Raw genomic sequence first — 17,630 nt, forward strand, 5'->3', positions numbered from 1 at the left:
GTGGGTTTGTTTTTTTTTTTAAGTGATGTTTCAAAAACAGAACCTGTGTGGTATTTAAATGACTGTAATGAAAGTTTTAAAACAAGTACAAAATGAGAATGACACATCTTTGCTTGCTATTCGTTACTTTCAAACCAGAAAGGGAAGCTGTGAAAATGCCTTCCACTCAAGAAACAGCAGCAAACAGCATGTTCCTCTAAATGCAAACATTAAATCTACACCCCAAGAATGATGAAAATGGCACCACCTATGTGCCTGATCAGAACTCACCAGGTGGGAGAAAAATAAACACACACACACACACAGTGTGTCACTATATGGACATAAGATTACTTACAACTTGTGTACTGCAGCACAAATAAACTGTGGTTCAAGTGCTATGAAAAATCCAAGCTTTATAAGCTACATGCCTAAGCAAACTGCTGAACTGGTTGTTGGCTCCCAGAGGCATGGAGGAAGAATTTCCAGCTAGTATTCATCAACTTGTAACCAAGTTATGTTACTCTGTGACATTATGTTAATTAAAGAAATGGCACTGTTTACTTGCTTTTAAAGAGCAGCAGCACTCTTTAAACACAGCTACCTGATAATGAAAAAGAAAGCAAGGAATTCATGGTTAAGTATGGTTCTTGATTTTATTTCTAGACAGGGTTAAGTGCTAGCTGTTTGGCTCTGTGGTTTCTGTTGATTCTTTCACATTCCAACTTAAAAAAAAAAAATCCCACATGGCTACAAAAACATCTTGATCCTAAGTCTGATGTACTGACTTATACCTCTAAGCCTCTCCATCAGGAAGCTGATACAGGAGGATGGCTTTGAGTTTGAGGCCTCCCTAAGCTATGCAGGCCAATTCAGGATACAGAGTGAGACACAGTGGTATGTGCTGTGACTCCTTTGTTTTCAAACACTTAACCTGCTTTGCTCAATAATATACATTCAGACATAAACAGTGTGTGAAAGACCCGAGAAAACGCTATCAGCTCGTACCCATCATTCCTGCTTCGCCTGCAGCCATGGCAGCGGCCATGTCCTCATGCAGACAAGTGCACACATACTGATTAGGGAGCTCAACAGAGGAGGCAAGACATCAGGAATACCCATTGGGATACTTGAAGAGCATCCTTTCAAAACATCTTCAAAATATGCTTCATCCTCCTTTTTATTTGCACTGGAATCCGTGGCAGATAGGATCAACAGAATCCTATACTAGGTAGGCAGCTAGCTAAAAAACAGAAGGAAACTACAACTGCCATCTATTACTTTCCCCCAACCCAGACATCTAAAGCCCTTCAAAGATTCTGTTTTAACATAAGCCTATGGAAAATCGCAATCCCCAAGTACAAGATAGTGTATGTGAAGAACCTTAAAAATCTCCTGAGTTTGAGAAGATGAAATACTTAAATCAGCATTTAGGTAAGCATAGTTTTGAACACCAAAGTCATTGTGCTATTTTTGGGGGTTTTTTTAAAGTAAATTCACACATCAGAGGCACGAACTCCATCAGAAAAAAATTATGAAATCACTCCCCCAAGTTCTTTCTTTAAAAAGAAAAATCACACCGGTACATTTTATCTTTATTGAAATGGATCGCAGTTTCCTCTTTCCAAGTTATACATCAGGATAAAACACAAGATGATTTACTGGCACATAAAAATGTTCCTTTATCCTTTTGCCAAAAGACATTAACCATTAAAAGGAGACCTGAAGACAATATCATTTTATATTTAATTAGCCAATTTTATGCAATTAGTTTTAAAATACTAACAATAAATTGAATAAATATGTATACAAATACCTGTGTTTATATTAAAGTGCCATCAGACTTGCCAAAGGCCATGTAAAAAAAGCTATTCACTACAAATACAAGCCAGGGTACAAAAAAATCACAGAACACTGTTCTGTTTAGTTGTAGTACTTTCTAAAGGGCTATATTTTTACCATTCAGCAATCCCCTTGTTGAGTTATTCAAACGAACTTCTGCCAAGAACACTACAAATTCAGTGACAGCACTTCTTTGGGGGAGAAAAATAGCCCCTTTTCCTCAGAAAATTGAAAGTGTTTATCTTGGCCCCTAAGCCTTGTATTGAGACTTCTGGAAAGTATTTTAAACTGTTGTTTTTAACCCAGACGTTTGTAACTGAAGCAGGAACAGTTCTGTAGCTCTGCACCAAGACATGTGTTTAAAGGGTTGATTTTTCCCTCTACACCCAAACTACTAAGCTAATGGCAGCCATTTTCAAAATATAATTTCCTAGAACCAGGCAACAAACTGAATATTTATGCATAGATTCAATATGTAATTTGCTTTTAAACCTCAAAGACATCTTATGACTGAGAAATACTAAACATTAAGCATACTTGTTACCCACAAAAGGTCACTTTGGGAAGGACTGCTTCCTTTTATGACCTGTTAAAATTTTCACAAGAAGAAAATTTACATTACATCGCACTTTATCCCTATGCATGTCAGCAAAGGTTGTTTTTCTAACTTTGCAACATTTTGGAAATTGGTTTTCTTGATAGTTATGCTATATCATCAGACTAGTCAGGACACCAAGTTATAAAGATAGACTTCGATTTATTTCAACAGTGGTATCCTAATAATATTTATGACACAATTAGAGAGTCTGGAGAAAGCGATGAAATGCAATGTTCATGATTTCCAATGCAGCCTACCAAATTAGATTTGTTAAAGCACAAGAAACTGCACTGCACAGTATAATGGCCGAGCAAACATAGTGCGAATCATGAAGTTTAACAATCAAGTCTGGGTGCGTGAATCAGGGCTCAGAGGATTGGCCTAGCACGCACAAGGCTCTGGGTTCAATCAAAACAGAGAAATCAAAGTAGGAAGGGAAAGAAGAGGGGGAGGGAGACAGGACACATTTTCCAAATACCACAAGGCTCCAATATCTTTCTCTCCCTGATAACTGCTATAAACTGCTATGCATCTCATTATCAGTCCTTTGAAGATGACGTCCCTCCTATCACGCAGCTTTATTGCTTTGTCTCACTCTGACACCCTGGCAAGAGTAACATCATAGTTTTTTGTTCTCACGGAATATTTTTGAAAAAGTAAAACTAATTTAAGATTACCACATTGTGTTTTATCAAATACTTGCTAGGATGTTCTGGCAATAAATCTCTACTTTACATTATTGGTATGGCTTGTCTTATTGAAACTGAAAATACATTTATCACATACATTTTAATACAAGTCTGCCAATGCCTTTGTCAACTAAGTACAAATGTTAAAAGCCTCCAAGCTCTTGCTGACCGGACTCTGACAAGTCAATAGAGAATTATCTAAAGCAATATCATACGAGGGCTATAAATAGAAATTAATTAGCATGACTGAAAGTAAGATTATGAAGGAGTAGGTCCTCCCTAATCAAGAGGCATTTTCTTTCAATGCTGCTGTGGTCACAGGAAGGTGGCAGACACCCTTTGCATTCACATTTGAGTCACACTAACACACTCCTTCGAAATAGCCCTGTTTCTCCTCTTCCCAGTTTCTTTACTAACAAAGAAATAGGATTTACCTCTAAACTCCTGGGGTTGGGTGGGCAGGAATCCATGCCTACTGAAGATAGTGACTGGGGGCGGAGGGGCGTACTTTAGACTAATAGTTAAAGGAATTCAAAACTATTTTGATATTGAAATAAATTGGCGAACAGAGCATACCTGAAAAAGAACATGTACATGGCCGCTGTGATGCAGAACAAAAGGACCTGCAACGAGGAGGAGACGGATTATTTGCAAAAGGTACTGACTGGCATCATCACTGCTATGACTGACAAAAGCAAAATAACCACTAGTAAATCTCAGGTCTGATGCAATGAATGGACGCAAGAAGCTTCCATCACAATGTACATCAACAGATCAGGAGATGTACCTCTCAAATACACTGTGTTAGGGCAGTAAGAGACATGTATGTGTATGTGAGGACACTATATACATGTGGCAAATGTATAATCTTCACTCAGCATCTATGAAAAACTAGTTTCAGCAATTCAGCCAGCCTACCCACAGACACCTGAATCCATAAATGATCAAATCTCTTATATAAAATGGCATACTATTGGCATTGCATACATTCTCTCACGTTTTACATCATCTCTAGATTATTTATAGTAGGCCATAAAACATGTAAATTCAGTCTACACAGTTGCTAGACTGTAGAGCGTCAAGAGAATAAAAAGAAAAAGGCTGTATATGTTCAGTAGAGTTTACCAAATTTTATGACTATTTCCACCAGCAGTCGGATGAGTTCATGGAGATGGGACCGAGTGATACAAAAAGCCAACTGTGTACACAAAATTACTGACAAGCATATATGCTCAGATGACTCATACAGACTGGATGGAAGGCAACAGACCTCAACAAGGAAGACCTTTACAATGTGCCTGCTAGAACACAGATTCTTTAACTGTGGGTCGGAGTTATATATTATGTGAAGTAACTGACAAAAGTTGGCAACAGTAAAGGTTTTCTGAATGTGCAACAAGCAATATTTAATTCAAAATCAAACATATATCAAATCTAAGATGTTTCTGGCAACACTTGGCTGGATAACTGTGAAAAAAGGCTTTTAGTATTCCCTACCATCATACTGCAGCATATATGTATCAATTAGTGTCTTTATCATATTGTGTTAGAGTGCTTAACTTTGAAAATCCCTGGCAGAGTTCCTCCCTTGGGTTTCCTAATACTTGGTCAATACTTGATCTTAACACTTGAGTTTTGCATTAGGATTAGAACAGAATCTCTAACAGTTTCTGAAACGACCCCAAACACATTTTCTGCCATTTTATACTGTACAATTATATAAAACAAACTACCAGAAATGATGATCATAAATCAAATACTAATTAACTGTGAAAATATTGATATGTTTTGAAGCCTGCAATATCAAAAATTCAATCAAATTTTAATTCTTTATGTAAAAAGTAAGTCCACCCACTGTATACAAATTTTCTTTTATCTGTAATAAACATAAAAGTTCTATGTATACTCAAGAACTGCTCTTAAATATATTTATGATTTGTACTCAGTAAATGCTTGGCTTACATGCCTATAATATAGGTTTCTACAAACATTTCTCAGGAGAAAGGTACAAGTAGAAAAGTCTAAGAAGAAGTAACCAGATTGAGGACAGGAGCTTTTACACACAAACACACACATACATATAGACAAATATATACATACACACATAAATACACATACAGCCATATACATGAATATATACATACATACATACACAAACACATGCATACATACAACTACAAACACATATACATAAACACAGAAACACATAAGTATACACACATACGCACACATATACCTACATACCAGTTCAAACACACACACATATACATGATACGTACTCATGCGGAGTGAACATGTCTGCTAACTATATATCAAGACAACGTAATTTATTCAAATAGAATGAAACTTCCAACTAGCAGGCAATATAATCAATAAAAAGCTTATAAAATATAATCATCTTTTGTGGCAAACATAATAACTGCCCCCCAAAAAACAGTTCTAAAAACAAGCATTAGAACACACAATAAACCTAGATTGAAGAAGTTTCCCTCATGAGCAATCATACTAAAACACGACAAAGTGTATGAATATAGACAGAAGCTCACTGGTAGTTATGGTAACAAAAACGAGCTCCCTAACATTATTGGGAAATCACAGGGAAATAGTCAAATGCACTCATGGTGAGAGTAACCATGTTGCAATTTAAGCACAAGAATGGTCAATGGCTTCGTCCTCAGGGAAATAAGAAGTGAAAGATTCTCCAACTGTAAAAAGCTGACTAAGAAAACAACACAAATAAAAAGAGGTGTAAAACAGTGTTTTGCTATTTCCAACAAAAGTAATCTCCAGTTAATGAGGAAATGTAATACCTCAACTATTATAAAGCAGGTAAATCAAGTTTTCTATAATAGCCTCAGATAAACACAGCCTGAAGGACTTAAAAATATATATACACATATATGTATATATATTACATATAAATATATAAACATATCAGTCCAAAGAAGATAGACATCAAATGAAACTAAGTGAGCATAAGCAGATATATTTATGTAACAGTTCGAATGCCTGCAATATCAAAAATTCAATCAAATTTTAATTCTTTATGTAAAAAGATATAAAGTGTATTTCTCTTATAAACACACACACACACACACACACACACACACACACACACACACACACACACGCACTTCTTGCCCTCTCCTGTCCTCCCAATTCCTTTGCTTTCTAAAGGTCCTTCCATTGACTTGAAATTTATCCTGCCTGCAATACTTAAGGTATTAAAATGGAGATTTAAGAATTACGAAGCATATTAAATAATTTTAGCCATTGATTATACAATTATAAATCAATGTCTAAGGGGATGCTCAGTAGATAAGAGCATCCCCTGCTCTTGCAGAGGACCAGGGTTTTGTTCCCAACACATGACAGTTCACAACCCTCTGTAGCTCCAGTTCCTGGGGATCTGATGTCTCCTGGCATTCGTGAACACCAGGCATGCATGTGGTGCATATACATATATATTGGCAAACATACACATAAATTTAAAAAAATAAATATTTTAAAATAACAAATCAAAGTCCAAGTATTTTTTTTTATTGAGTATTACTTGATATTCAATACTCAGATCAGAAAACTCGATATTTCCTTTCACTATCATTCCAAATCCTTTTGGGCAATGGCAGCTTCTCTCTATGTCCATCATTTGCTGCATTCCTTGCATCTGTGTCCTCCTAGTAGACGCTATCGCAGTAGAATGGTTCCATGTAAAATGACCATACCTTCTCCAACTTCACAAAAGAAAATATGCAGTCTCTCCCTTCTCTCTCTCTCTCTCTCTTCTCTCTCTCTCTCTCTCTCTCTCTCTCTCTCTCTCTCTCTCTCTCTCTCTCTCTCTCTCTCTCTCCCTGTCTCTTCTTCCGTTCCCCTCCATTCCCTCTCTCAAATGATAACTATGATGTATCTTATTAAAACTACTCATAGTGGCACATTATTAATCCCAAAACTTGGGAGGCAGAGGCAGGAGGATCTCTCTGAGTTTAAGGCCAGTCTGGACTAAAGAGTGAGTCCCAAAACATTCAGGACTACACAGAGAAAGTCTGTCTTAAAAAAAAAAAGAAAGAAAGAAAGAAAAAAGAAAGAAAAGAAAGAACGAATGAAAAAAGAAAAAGGAAGAAAGAAGAAAGAGGAAGGAAGGAAGGAAGGAAGGAAAAGAAAAGAAAGAAAAAGAAAAGCTCTACTCATGATAACTATCTGAGAAAAGGCTTTATACTTGAAACTTTGGACTGCATGCTATAGATCTGGGCAGACCTAGGCTTCTTTGTGGAAATGTAAATGGTTCCTAGGATTTTCCAAAGCTCATCTATAGCTAAGAATAGCTCCTCACTTAGAGTAACAGGGACAATCAATGAGAAGACACTCATGAAAGTGCCAGGCATTCAGCAAACTGTTTAATATTGACCCTCACAAAAGTGACCTCTATATAAAATCCAAGACAAGAAACATAAATGCTTTTAAAAATTATTTTATACAATTGGAAACATTTAAATCTATAACAGCTGAAGGTTACTTTTTTATACAGACAAGAATCTAGACATAAAAATAAATACAAAGGATTTTTAATAACACTGATGGGTTCTATATTTATTGAATACTTGCTCCAGACACTTAATTATAATGTACAACAGCATACATATCAAGAAAGTAACTGATCTCATGTAACACACCTTAAGTCACATGAGAAAGAGCGCTGGCCACGTGTCAGGCAGTGGTGTGCGTACAGAGGACAATGAGGAAGAATACGGACAAGGCAATACTAGCAAATAAAGATGACTATACAGAGCAGTCAGGAAATCACTGTCAGCAGAGGCAGGGAACAGATCACAAGGTTCACGAGCCACTGTAAAGACCCTGGATGTTATTTTTAAAAAATGTGATCTCAACAACTCTGCCTAACATCGTGTTAATTAAACACGCTAAAGGATTTTTTTAGTTAGTGTGTTAGTCAGCTTTCCATCCCCTTGACAAAAAAAAAAAAAAAAAAAAATCTTAAATCATCAACTCAAAAAGTTAAAAAAAAAAAAAAGAGTTTAATTTGCGTTTTGTTTAATTTTAAAGCTCTTAGTCCATAGTCATTTGTCTCTGGAACTTACTTAGGTCTTTATACTTTGGGGACACTTGTTAAAGAGAACTGGTCACCTCATGGGAACCTAGGGGGAACAAAGGAGAGGTGGGGGAAGAGATGGAGAGAGGAAAGAAGAGAAAGGGGGAGGGAAGGAAGAAAGGAGGAGGAAGGGAGGCACACACTGGGGTTCCAATATTCCCTTCAGGGCACACCCCACGACCTTACTTCCCCGGAGCAGTCCTGCTCTGAAGGGTTCCACTACCTCCAAAATGTGCAAGAGGCTAATGATCATGTATGCAATTCATGAATATTTGGAGAACATTAAGCTCCAAACTATAATATTAGACATTTAAAAAGTGTTTTTTCAATACATTGTGGTCAATTTTAAATCATAGTGAGTTCAACAAAGTACTTTTCCAACTAATTGTACCTCTTTACGTGGATGATGAAAATATTTTGTATTACAAATTATAGAATTTGAGTTGAAAAGAACTTCAGAACACGCACGCGGGTGCATGCACATACGCGCGCACACACACACACACATGCACACACACAAACTAAGGTCCTTAAAGACAAGTTGTTACCCTCCATCTGCTGGAGACAGAGAATCTACAAGGTACTACTCCATAGTAGCTTAACAAAGGCAAGGAACATATTCATGACATAATGAGATATTTATGGTGTTCTCTTATTATCTGTTGACAGCAGGTCTCCCTTTTGTTTCTTGGTGTTTCATTTTTCACTCTTGTGATCATTATACGTGGAGGTTATTGGTTATAGGCAAGATGTGCATGTTTCTTGCCTTTTTATGTTTTGGACATGGGCTCTCCTCATGTACTATACAGACCTAGCCAGCCTGGAATTCACTGTAATCAGGATTGTTTTGAGCAAAATGCTGTGGTTAAAGACATGGACCATCACACACAGGACTTTTTTATTTTTAAGGTCTATCTCTTAACAGGAATATCTGGACTGTTTATATATTTAATGTGCCTACTGGCAAGTTCACATTTAAAAATCTGTGATTTCATTATTATTTGCTATGTCTCTTCTATTTTCTTGTTTACTTTTTTCTCATTAACTTAATTTATGATGTTACTTTCTCTCACTGGTTGCCAATTTGCCATTTATAGTAGGGAGCACATATCTTTAAATTTCTAATCTACATTCCAATGATGCTGTACCATTTAATCTGCAGGGAAGTCTTAGAAGTATGTTCCTATTTCTCTCTCCCCTGATGTCCCCAGCCTTCATGTGTATATCAAATTCAACACTATATGTTAATCACTTTGTTTAAAAAGTGCCTAAAATTTTTCACTATTTTGAAAAATATTCTTGCTAGGTATAGAATTCTAGCACGATGCCTCACATTCTTTTGGTTCTGATGTACTTTCTAGTGGTCCTCTACCCTCATCAACGTTTTTGGACTGGGGCTACATTAACTATCTTGACTACTGAAGTCTGCAGTTTCCATCACACTTTAAATTTTTCATTCATTACTTGAACAAATGTCTTTTCTGTTGCTGTCTTCTCCTTCAGGAAACTCAATTACATAATGTTAAGTTATCTGAAATTCTCCCATAGGTTATGGATGCTCCCTTTGTTCTAAAAGCAGGGGGGGAAAATGCCCCTTTCTCTATGTATTTCATTTTGGACTGTTTCTCAAATTGTTTTACTCAACAGTCATTGAGATTTTTCCTCTATACTGTTTAATTTACATATTATATAACAGTAAACTTTTCATCTCTGGAAGTGTGATTTGGGTTTTTATTCTATCTATCTTCTATATCTCTAACTCTTTTGAATCTATAGGACTTAATCACAATTTTTTACAATGTCCTTGTTTACTGATCTTTCTCAGTTCTGGCCTGGTTGTGAACTGGATTACCTACGGTGAGTCAAAGCATCCTGTTTCTTACTGCTCAATGGCAATTATTTACTCGATGCCTGGCATTCTGAACTTTATGCTGATGGGTCCTGGGTATTCCTGATTTCCCACAAATCTTAAGCTTTGTTCTAAGACACAATGAAGTTACTTGGGAACAACTTAATCCTTTAAGTTCTTGTTTTTAAGATATTTTAGGGGTCTGCAGAGTTGCTTGCACTGGACCTAATTATCCCATTACTGAGTGCAAGCACTTTACCCAATGCTGCATCATTCTCTGAGTCTTTTGGGGGAATTTCTGCAAAGAGGAAGTGAAACTATTCTTACAACTGTCTGAATGTCCAGCACATAATTAGGGACCACTAATCTGTCAGGACGCACCTTCCCTGGCCTGGGCATTTCCTCCTGTCATGCTCTAACCCATAAAAGCTGAGTATTTTCTCCTTCAGCCTCCTGTGCTCTGAACTCTGTCCAGTCTGATCTGCTTCACGGCCAGTATATTTCCTCAGCTAGTTGCTCCTCTCCTCAATTCATGGTGGCAAATCTTCTCAATGCACTAAGCTCGGGAAACAACACAACTCCTTCCACTTGCTCCTCATATCACAGGAATCCCTGCTCTTTGATGCCTACCACCTGGGCTCTTGCAAGCCATTGCTTTATTTAGTTTGTCTACTCTTTCGGCGATTTTACTGTTTAGTTGAGTGAGTAAATAGAGTCACTGTTAATGTATTTTGATCAGAAGTAGCAAAGTGTGGCTACTGAAGTAAAATGAATTGCTGTAAAATATTAAATTTGGTTTCTCATTCATAATAGTGCCATAAATGAGGCAACTCATCTAATAGCTGTATAAGAGACCAGTCACCATCACAGACAGGCACAAGCTACCTTCATCATTTCAAAATTCTGACTGAACATCTCTGGTCAGCTAACGGCATTGTTATTGGCTAATATGACAAAGTCACAGCAGTTCACATATTATAGCTCTGAATATACAGTATGAGTTGGTACACTTTTAACTTTACACTTTGCAACTTCCTGCAAGTTAACAACAAAACATAACCATCACTTCAAATGTTCAGTTGTCGGAATTATACTGTCAGTTTCATAGGCTGTATGCATGAAGCTAACAATATAATACAGAAAGGCTACTATCACCAGTCATTACAAACGAGTCACTACTACATTATAAGTATTCAGTAAATGCTAGCTGGGCTGGAAGATGGCTCAGCTGTTAAGAGCGTTCACTGCTCTTGCCGAGAACCTAGCTTTAGTTTCTCATACTCAAACAGCAACTCACAACTGTCTGTAACGCTAGCTTCAGAGGGCCCGTCACCCGCTGCTGCCTTTACAATCTCCAGGCACAAACATATATGCAAAAGAAAACACTAATATAAACAAAGTCAAAATCTTTTAAAATTAAATGCTACCAGAGCCCTGGTATGATGGTGCACGCCTTTAATCCCACCACTCAGGAGGCAGAGGCAGGTGGATCGATGAGAGTTTGCGACCACCCTGGTCTACAAAGAGAGTCTACGACTGCCATGGCTGTGTGTGACACAGAAACCCTTTCTTGAAAAACCAAAAAATAAATGCTACCTATTAAGAAGTAAATTCTCTGCACTTTCCAACTAGTTCACAAACACTGTGCAATGCAAACAAGATTCTGAAGCTGCTATTTTAGTTGAGTTTTAACTTCAATATGGATGGACCAAAACCAAAAACAATATCCTAAGTAAAAGAAGCCCAGATACCAAAATCACACCTCATGTTACAAATTTTCTATATATAATTTTGAAATAAGCAAACCTATTTACAGAAAATAGAATAGTTGTTGCCTGAAGCTACAGGAGTAAGTGATGATGGAAAGAGACGAATAAGGAGCACAAGGTTAGTCCTGAGGCAGTGAAGAGGTTATAAAATTAGATCCACATAAGAAAAGTAACAGAGGGAAAACACAACTTAAATACAATAATGATACAAAGCAAGGATGGTTGTGTGCATGTATGTATGTAGAACATGTATGTGCACATATACACATATATGCAAATTATGAGGAGGCCAAACATACAGGGGTGTACACATTAGGAGAGCATCCTACCACTGAGCTACATTTCCGACTCCAGCTTCTTATTCATTACTGTGATTGCTTTCACACGCACCTTGCCTACTTCAGGCTGAGTTGTTGGTTTGGGTTTTTTCCCCTCTTTTTGGGGGGCAATAAATGTTCGGATAAAAATGTGGAATTAATTTGAATACTATCACCAAAACTATGAGTGGTTAAGTAGTCTTATGACACTATAGATAAAAAGCAGCAAGTGTAGAGAGTCTAGCAAATATGAAGAACTCTCTTCTGCCTGAAAAGATTTCACAAAAAAAAAAAAAAAGCCAAACTTAAAGTCACTGATTCTTGCTAAGAAGCTTACAAAACTTTGGGGGGAAAGTGTATTACTCCCATCTTTTCTAGGTGGAACAATCAAATGAGTATGCGTCTCTCGAGGCAGTAACATAGAAATAAAGTTATAATACACAAATCCATAAAAGGAGACAGGAACATTCACAAAAATGTAAATGCTGTCCATTGTGATGATGGCCTAATGGAAAAGCTGTTTTTACTGTCAGAGCCTCAGACCACTCAAACAGCTATCATGGAGTTAGCTTAACGCCTATTAGCGGCCTCATCTGAAGGTCCATTTAACTACTTCCTATTGCACATCTATTGCTTTTCTTTAACACAGTCTGTGAAAGGGCCTTGCATGATTTCAGGCAGCATGCCCTTGGCTCCCAGCCTGCAAGCACCAAGTGTGTATTCCTCTCATATTGACACTGTTCCTCCCTATTAGTCAAACATGGAAACTCATCTCTCTTTTCTTGAAAAGAAGCAACAAATTCCGTCTTGAGCCATCCCTATTTCATCCATATTTTAGTAAAATATCTAACCATTCAACCAAAATTGCTTGGGTTTCATGTTTCCTGTATTTGGCGAGTCAGCAAATGGAAAGAAGAGACACCACGGCAACCCCCACTTCCCAGCTCCCATGATCCCAAATGAAACAACATACACAGAATCCAAGTTCATATCTTTCATTACCACCATTCAAGAATACACAAAATTCCCCCACACTTCTTACTGCCTTTAGGGACTCCATCTGGCAGGAAGGAACCTGTATATTTGCAAAGCACTCCAATATGATATTAAATGCAGACATCTTTATCCTTTAACCAAGAGGCAGCATTCATCAAGACACTTATTCAATGTATTTAGGCAATGATTTTGAAATTGTCTAAATAATTGTATCTCTCCTGGAAATATTTAATAACAAAGTCAGGGCTGGGATCATGGCTCAGGGTTAGAGAGTTTGTCTAGCACACATAAGATCCTCGGCTCACTCCCTAACATCAGGGTGGTGGTGATAAAAACAAATCAAAGAACACAGACTCCCAGGGAACAAAAGTCTTAGCTAGCTAAATATGTGAACAGATTCTTGATACAGTATATAAAGCTTCCAACAGTGACTTTGGTCTCTATTTACAACTTTAAGGTCATCAAAGAGTCTAATAACACATTTGCCTTAGAATTTCCCAGCTGTGGAAATAGTCACATTAGATGGTGTCTAGAAGTACAGTCGACTGGGTACTGGCTTGTGTGGAGTAAGGAAATAAGCTTTGTCTCATCTGTAAAAATTAAGCCTCTTCATGTATACAATCAGAAATCTTCAATATTTATTAACAAATCTCACCTGGAGGTCACAGTACCTTTACAAAAATATAATTTGACTGACAACCTTTAAAAGAATAAACAATTTATAACAAATCACTGAGACTATAGGACTCTGCCTGTAGAAAATACTATTGCTAATACAGGTCTAATGGTGACTGGATATAAAAGGGTGAAATAATAATCACAGAGTTGCCAGCATCTTACTGTAGGAGATGAAGAAGAACCTTTGAAAGTACAATATAATGATTATTAAGATGACAGTGTAACACCAACATCATTCACTGCCCTATTGCCAAAGGGTCACAATATGTCACAGATTATATTAAAGTATTTGAAATATGAAGGGTCTTTAAAAATAATGAATGTGATACTTTATGAGTATAGCGTCTGACATTACTAGAGAGCAGGAGGAGTTTATGGGAGGCTCTGAAGGGAGGAAAGGGGAAGAGAGAAATGATGTAAACATATTATAATCTCAAAAATTAGAGAAAAACTTACATATGGAAAAATTTCAGCTTTATTAAAAAGAAAGCTTAATAGTGAGGTAAACGGCAGGTCAAATTTAAACAACTGCTTATCAAAGTAAACAACTGCTGATCAAAGTCTGTTCTCAGAACCTGCACTTACAAGCACACATCACTAAACATCAGCACTACCCTGTTCAGGGCTCTACCCATCATCAACGGGAACAGTGTGCAGATGACAAGTTTAGTTAACTACTTACATTTAAAATATCAAGATATTCATCTCCTTCTTTTCCTTCCTCACATCAGATTCTCTCTCTACTTTATTAATTGGGCATTATGAGCCATTAAAATGTAATTTGATGGAAATAAGTAAAGGAAACAAATACAAAAAGCAGAGTTGAAAAGCCAAAATTAACTGTACAGTAAGAGGGCTTAAAAATAGACCATGAAGGTTAAAAGTAAATAAACAGGACCACAAAACACTCAGAACAGGGAAAGTAGATGGATGATAAAATATTAACAAGGCATCATTTATTAACATTAACAGTCACTGGATAGTGTGACACTATTCTCTCTGTTACAACAGCTCTTGAAGGTAGGTTTCATGACTCTCATTTTAAATATGAAGGTATTGGATAAGACAAGCTACTTACCTAAAATCATAGACTACTTATATAAATGAACTAAAACTCAACACCAGGACTGTGAAACACCAAGCATGAGAGTTTCAGGTATAGGACTCTGCCTGTAGAAAATACTAATGCGGGTCTAATGGTGACTGGACACAAAAGAGTGAAATAATAATCACAGAGTTGCCAGCATCTTACTGGTAGGAGATGAAGAAGAACCTTTGAGAGTACAATATAATGATTATTAAGATGGCAGTGTAACACCAGCATCATGGCTCTATTACCTAAGGGTCACAATATGTCACAGATTATACTAAAGTATTTGAAATATGAAGGGGTTTTTTTTTTCTTTTATATGCGTTGGTGTTTTGCCTGCACGTTTGTCTCTGTAAGGGTGTCTGATCCCCTGGAACTGGAGTTATAGACAGTTGTAAGCTGCCATGTGGGTGCTGGGATTTGAACCTGGGTCCGCTGGAAGAGCAGCCAGTGCTCTTAACCTCTGAGCCATCACTCCATCCCCATGTAGCTTTATAGAATGTTTAAAAGAGCCACGTAATGCAGGGACTCTTGCTACCAATTCAAAGGCTCCCACCTCAGAGACACATAAGCACTTTGGGGATTCAGTCAGGTTTTTTAAACCAAGTGAAATCTGGAAGGACATAAGCTGTCATGAATTTCTCTCAAGTTTTTGAAAATGTCATTAAAGATTTATAGCTTTTATAGTTTTCATATAAATCAATTATGAAGCACGTATTATTTTCATGCATAGAAAATAAAGCAGTCAGTTAAAATAGCTTGTTATGGAATGGATCAGATTTAAGAACAATGAAGGTGACAAGAAAATTCTATTAACTTTCAAAGTTTATATAAAATACTTGCTCTAGTGAAGAAATTCAGGTCTAAGAAATATGACTTTTTCAGTTTCTAAAATAAGCAATCTAAATATTACACAGTAAAGCTAAAAATCTCATGTATTTACACATGTGGCGAGATGGTTCTAAGAGCCAGCGGTGTTCCATGTGCCTGACTAATGCTGTAAGGGACCATTCTTCATTCTACTCTGACCAAACGTGGAGTTTATCAATTCAGAAAACATAAATCACTAAAACCTCAGACATCACTCAGCATGTGGGAGGATGGAAGAAAGGCAGAGAAGCAAGAACTCAGAACCAGTCACAGCTGAAGCAGTTTTGTGCTTTCGGTGAGGCCAAGCGGACAGGCCACTCTTCTGATAGAGAAATTCATGTTAAATACATTATTTTCCTCCACAGGCTGAGGGAAAATAACTAACCAAAATAAGATCCGCATTGGGGTGCTTTTCCCTTAGATACATTACTTTACTTAATACATTAGATTACTTTACAAGGACCACAGCAGATAACAGATACATATACTAATGAGGCAATTCAGTTTTTTCCATTTGATAAAGGTAAGAAAGCTCTTCAGAGAAAAGGTTTTGTTCACTACATTACCCTGGTACCATTTCCTGTTTCACCAAAACACTGTTGTGTGGACAGAAGGGCACTAGATCCCCTACAGCTGAGTTTCATGCACTTCCGTGTCCACTAAGAATCAATTCAATTCCAATACATAGCCCAGGATACATCATCTCTTCAACACTGTTTTAAATACAGCAGACAGGCAGGTGACTCAGGAATCAGAGTCAGTGCCATCTAGCCCAGACTGCCCCGTGCCACACTCACGCCGTCTGCCAGGAACCCGGGCATATGCACATTCAAGAACCCACCGAGCTCCTTCTGTAAGCAGGCATGGCGCTGCTCGTACTGGCTTGTTTCTGTCCCAGCTGTAGAGTCCTTTCTGTATACTTTGTTCCCTCTGGTTACCACTTCAGCAGGCAAGAAACTAGTTTTCTTCTGATGAGCATTAAAATAAATCTCAAACCACAATGTTGGAATTCAGAATCAGACGGGCTAATGGACTCTCAACCCGACCTACTATGGAACTCAGATGTTTAATGATAGCTCCCAAGATCAAGCCCCGACACAAGCTTGTTATGACGAGGAAACAACAGACAAGGATTCAGAGCCGTGAGGGGAGCTAAAAGAAACCATCACTCTCTTTAGCCCCCCATTCCTCTTCTCCAATTACCATGGCACCATCCATTTTAATATTAAAACATATACTGTCCTGAATGGGTTTCAATGTCCTACAAAAGGAGAGTTTGTAAATAAGATGGTGTAAAAAAAATCACCACTGATGTTTCTGAAAATTCAAAGATAATGGTGTTGGATTTCTAGTAGGTTTCAGGCAACAAAAATCTTAAGTATTTACCAATGCTTGTTTCAGTATTGAAAATGAATTAATATGAAGGAAAAACAATGTAACGCAAGTGTAAAATCAAGTTTAGCATCGGCCTCTCCTAATTCAAAAGTGATTAAAGAAGGAAATTGGCAAACTGGAGCTGACCTCTATCTTCCACTGTGTCTGCCAGCTGCATGTGGTCAGGATCATCTGTAAATTTGGTGTAAGCCTTCTTAACCATGGGTCTGGTCAATCTGACCTAAAATGGAGCAAGACGGTGGTGGGTTTCTGCCAAAAGCATAAGTTTAGGTGCTGATATCTGAAGACGTCTATACAAAAAGCACACTAACAATATTAATACTTAGTGTATATAGGTGAATGAAATAAGCAGGTGACTATACACAACAGCCTTTCATAACTCTTCACCAAAGGAAAGCATTCCCTGACTCTCTGGATAAATTCAAAACAATACGCGCCACACAAGTCTCAG

At 37.4% G+C, this 17,630-nt stretch overlaps 1 protein-coding gene across 1 annotated transcript in view; it reads right to left on the bottom strand.

Annotated features, from left to right (window-relative positions):
- The window catches only part of TMEM135 (transmembrane protein 135), a 165,254-nt gene that overhangs the window by 45,198 nt on the left and 102,426 nt on the right, over positions 1–17,630 (bottom strand). Inside the window, exon 6 of the mRNA XM_084759687.1 lies at positions 3,685–3,731. Within this exon, the coding sequence (XP_084615813.1) occupies positions 3,685–3,731 (47 nt within the window). The remainder of the gene's footprint in view (positions 1–3,684; positions 3,732–17,630) is intronic.

Source organism: Acomys minous (assembly GCF_964271855.1).
Source record: "Acomys minous genome assembly, chromosome: 2".
Lineage (NCBI taxonomy): Eukaryota > Metazoa > Chordata > Mammalia > Rodentia > Muridae > Acomys > Acomys minous.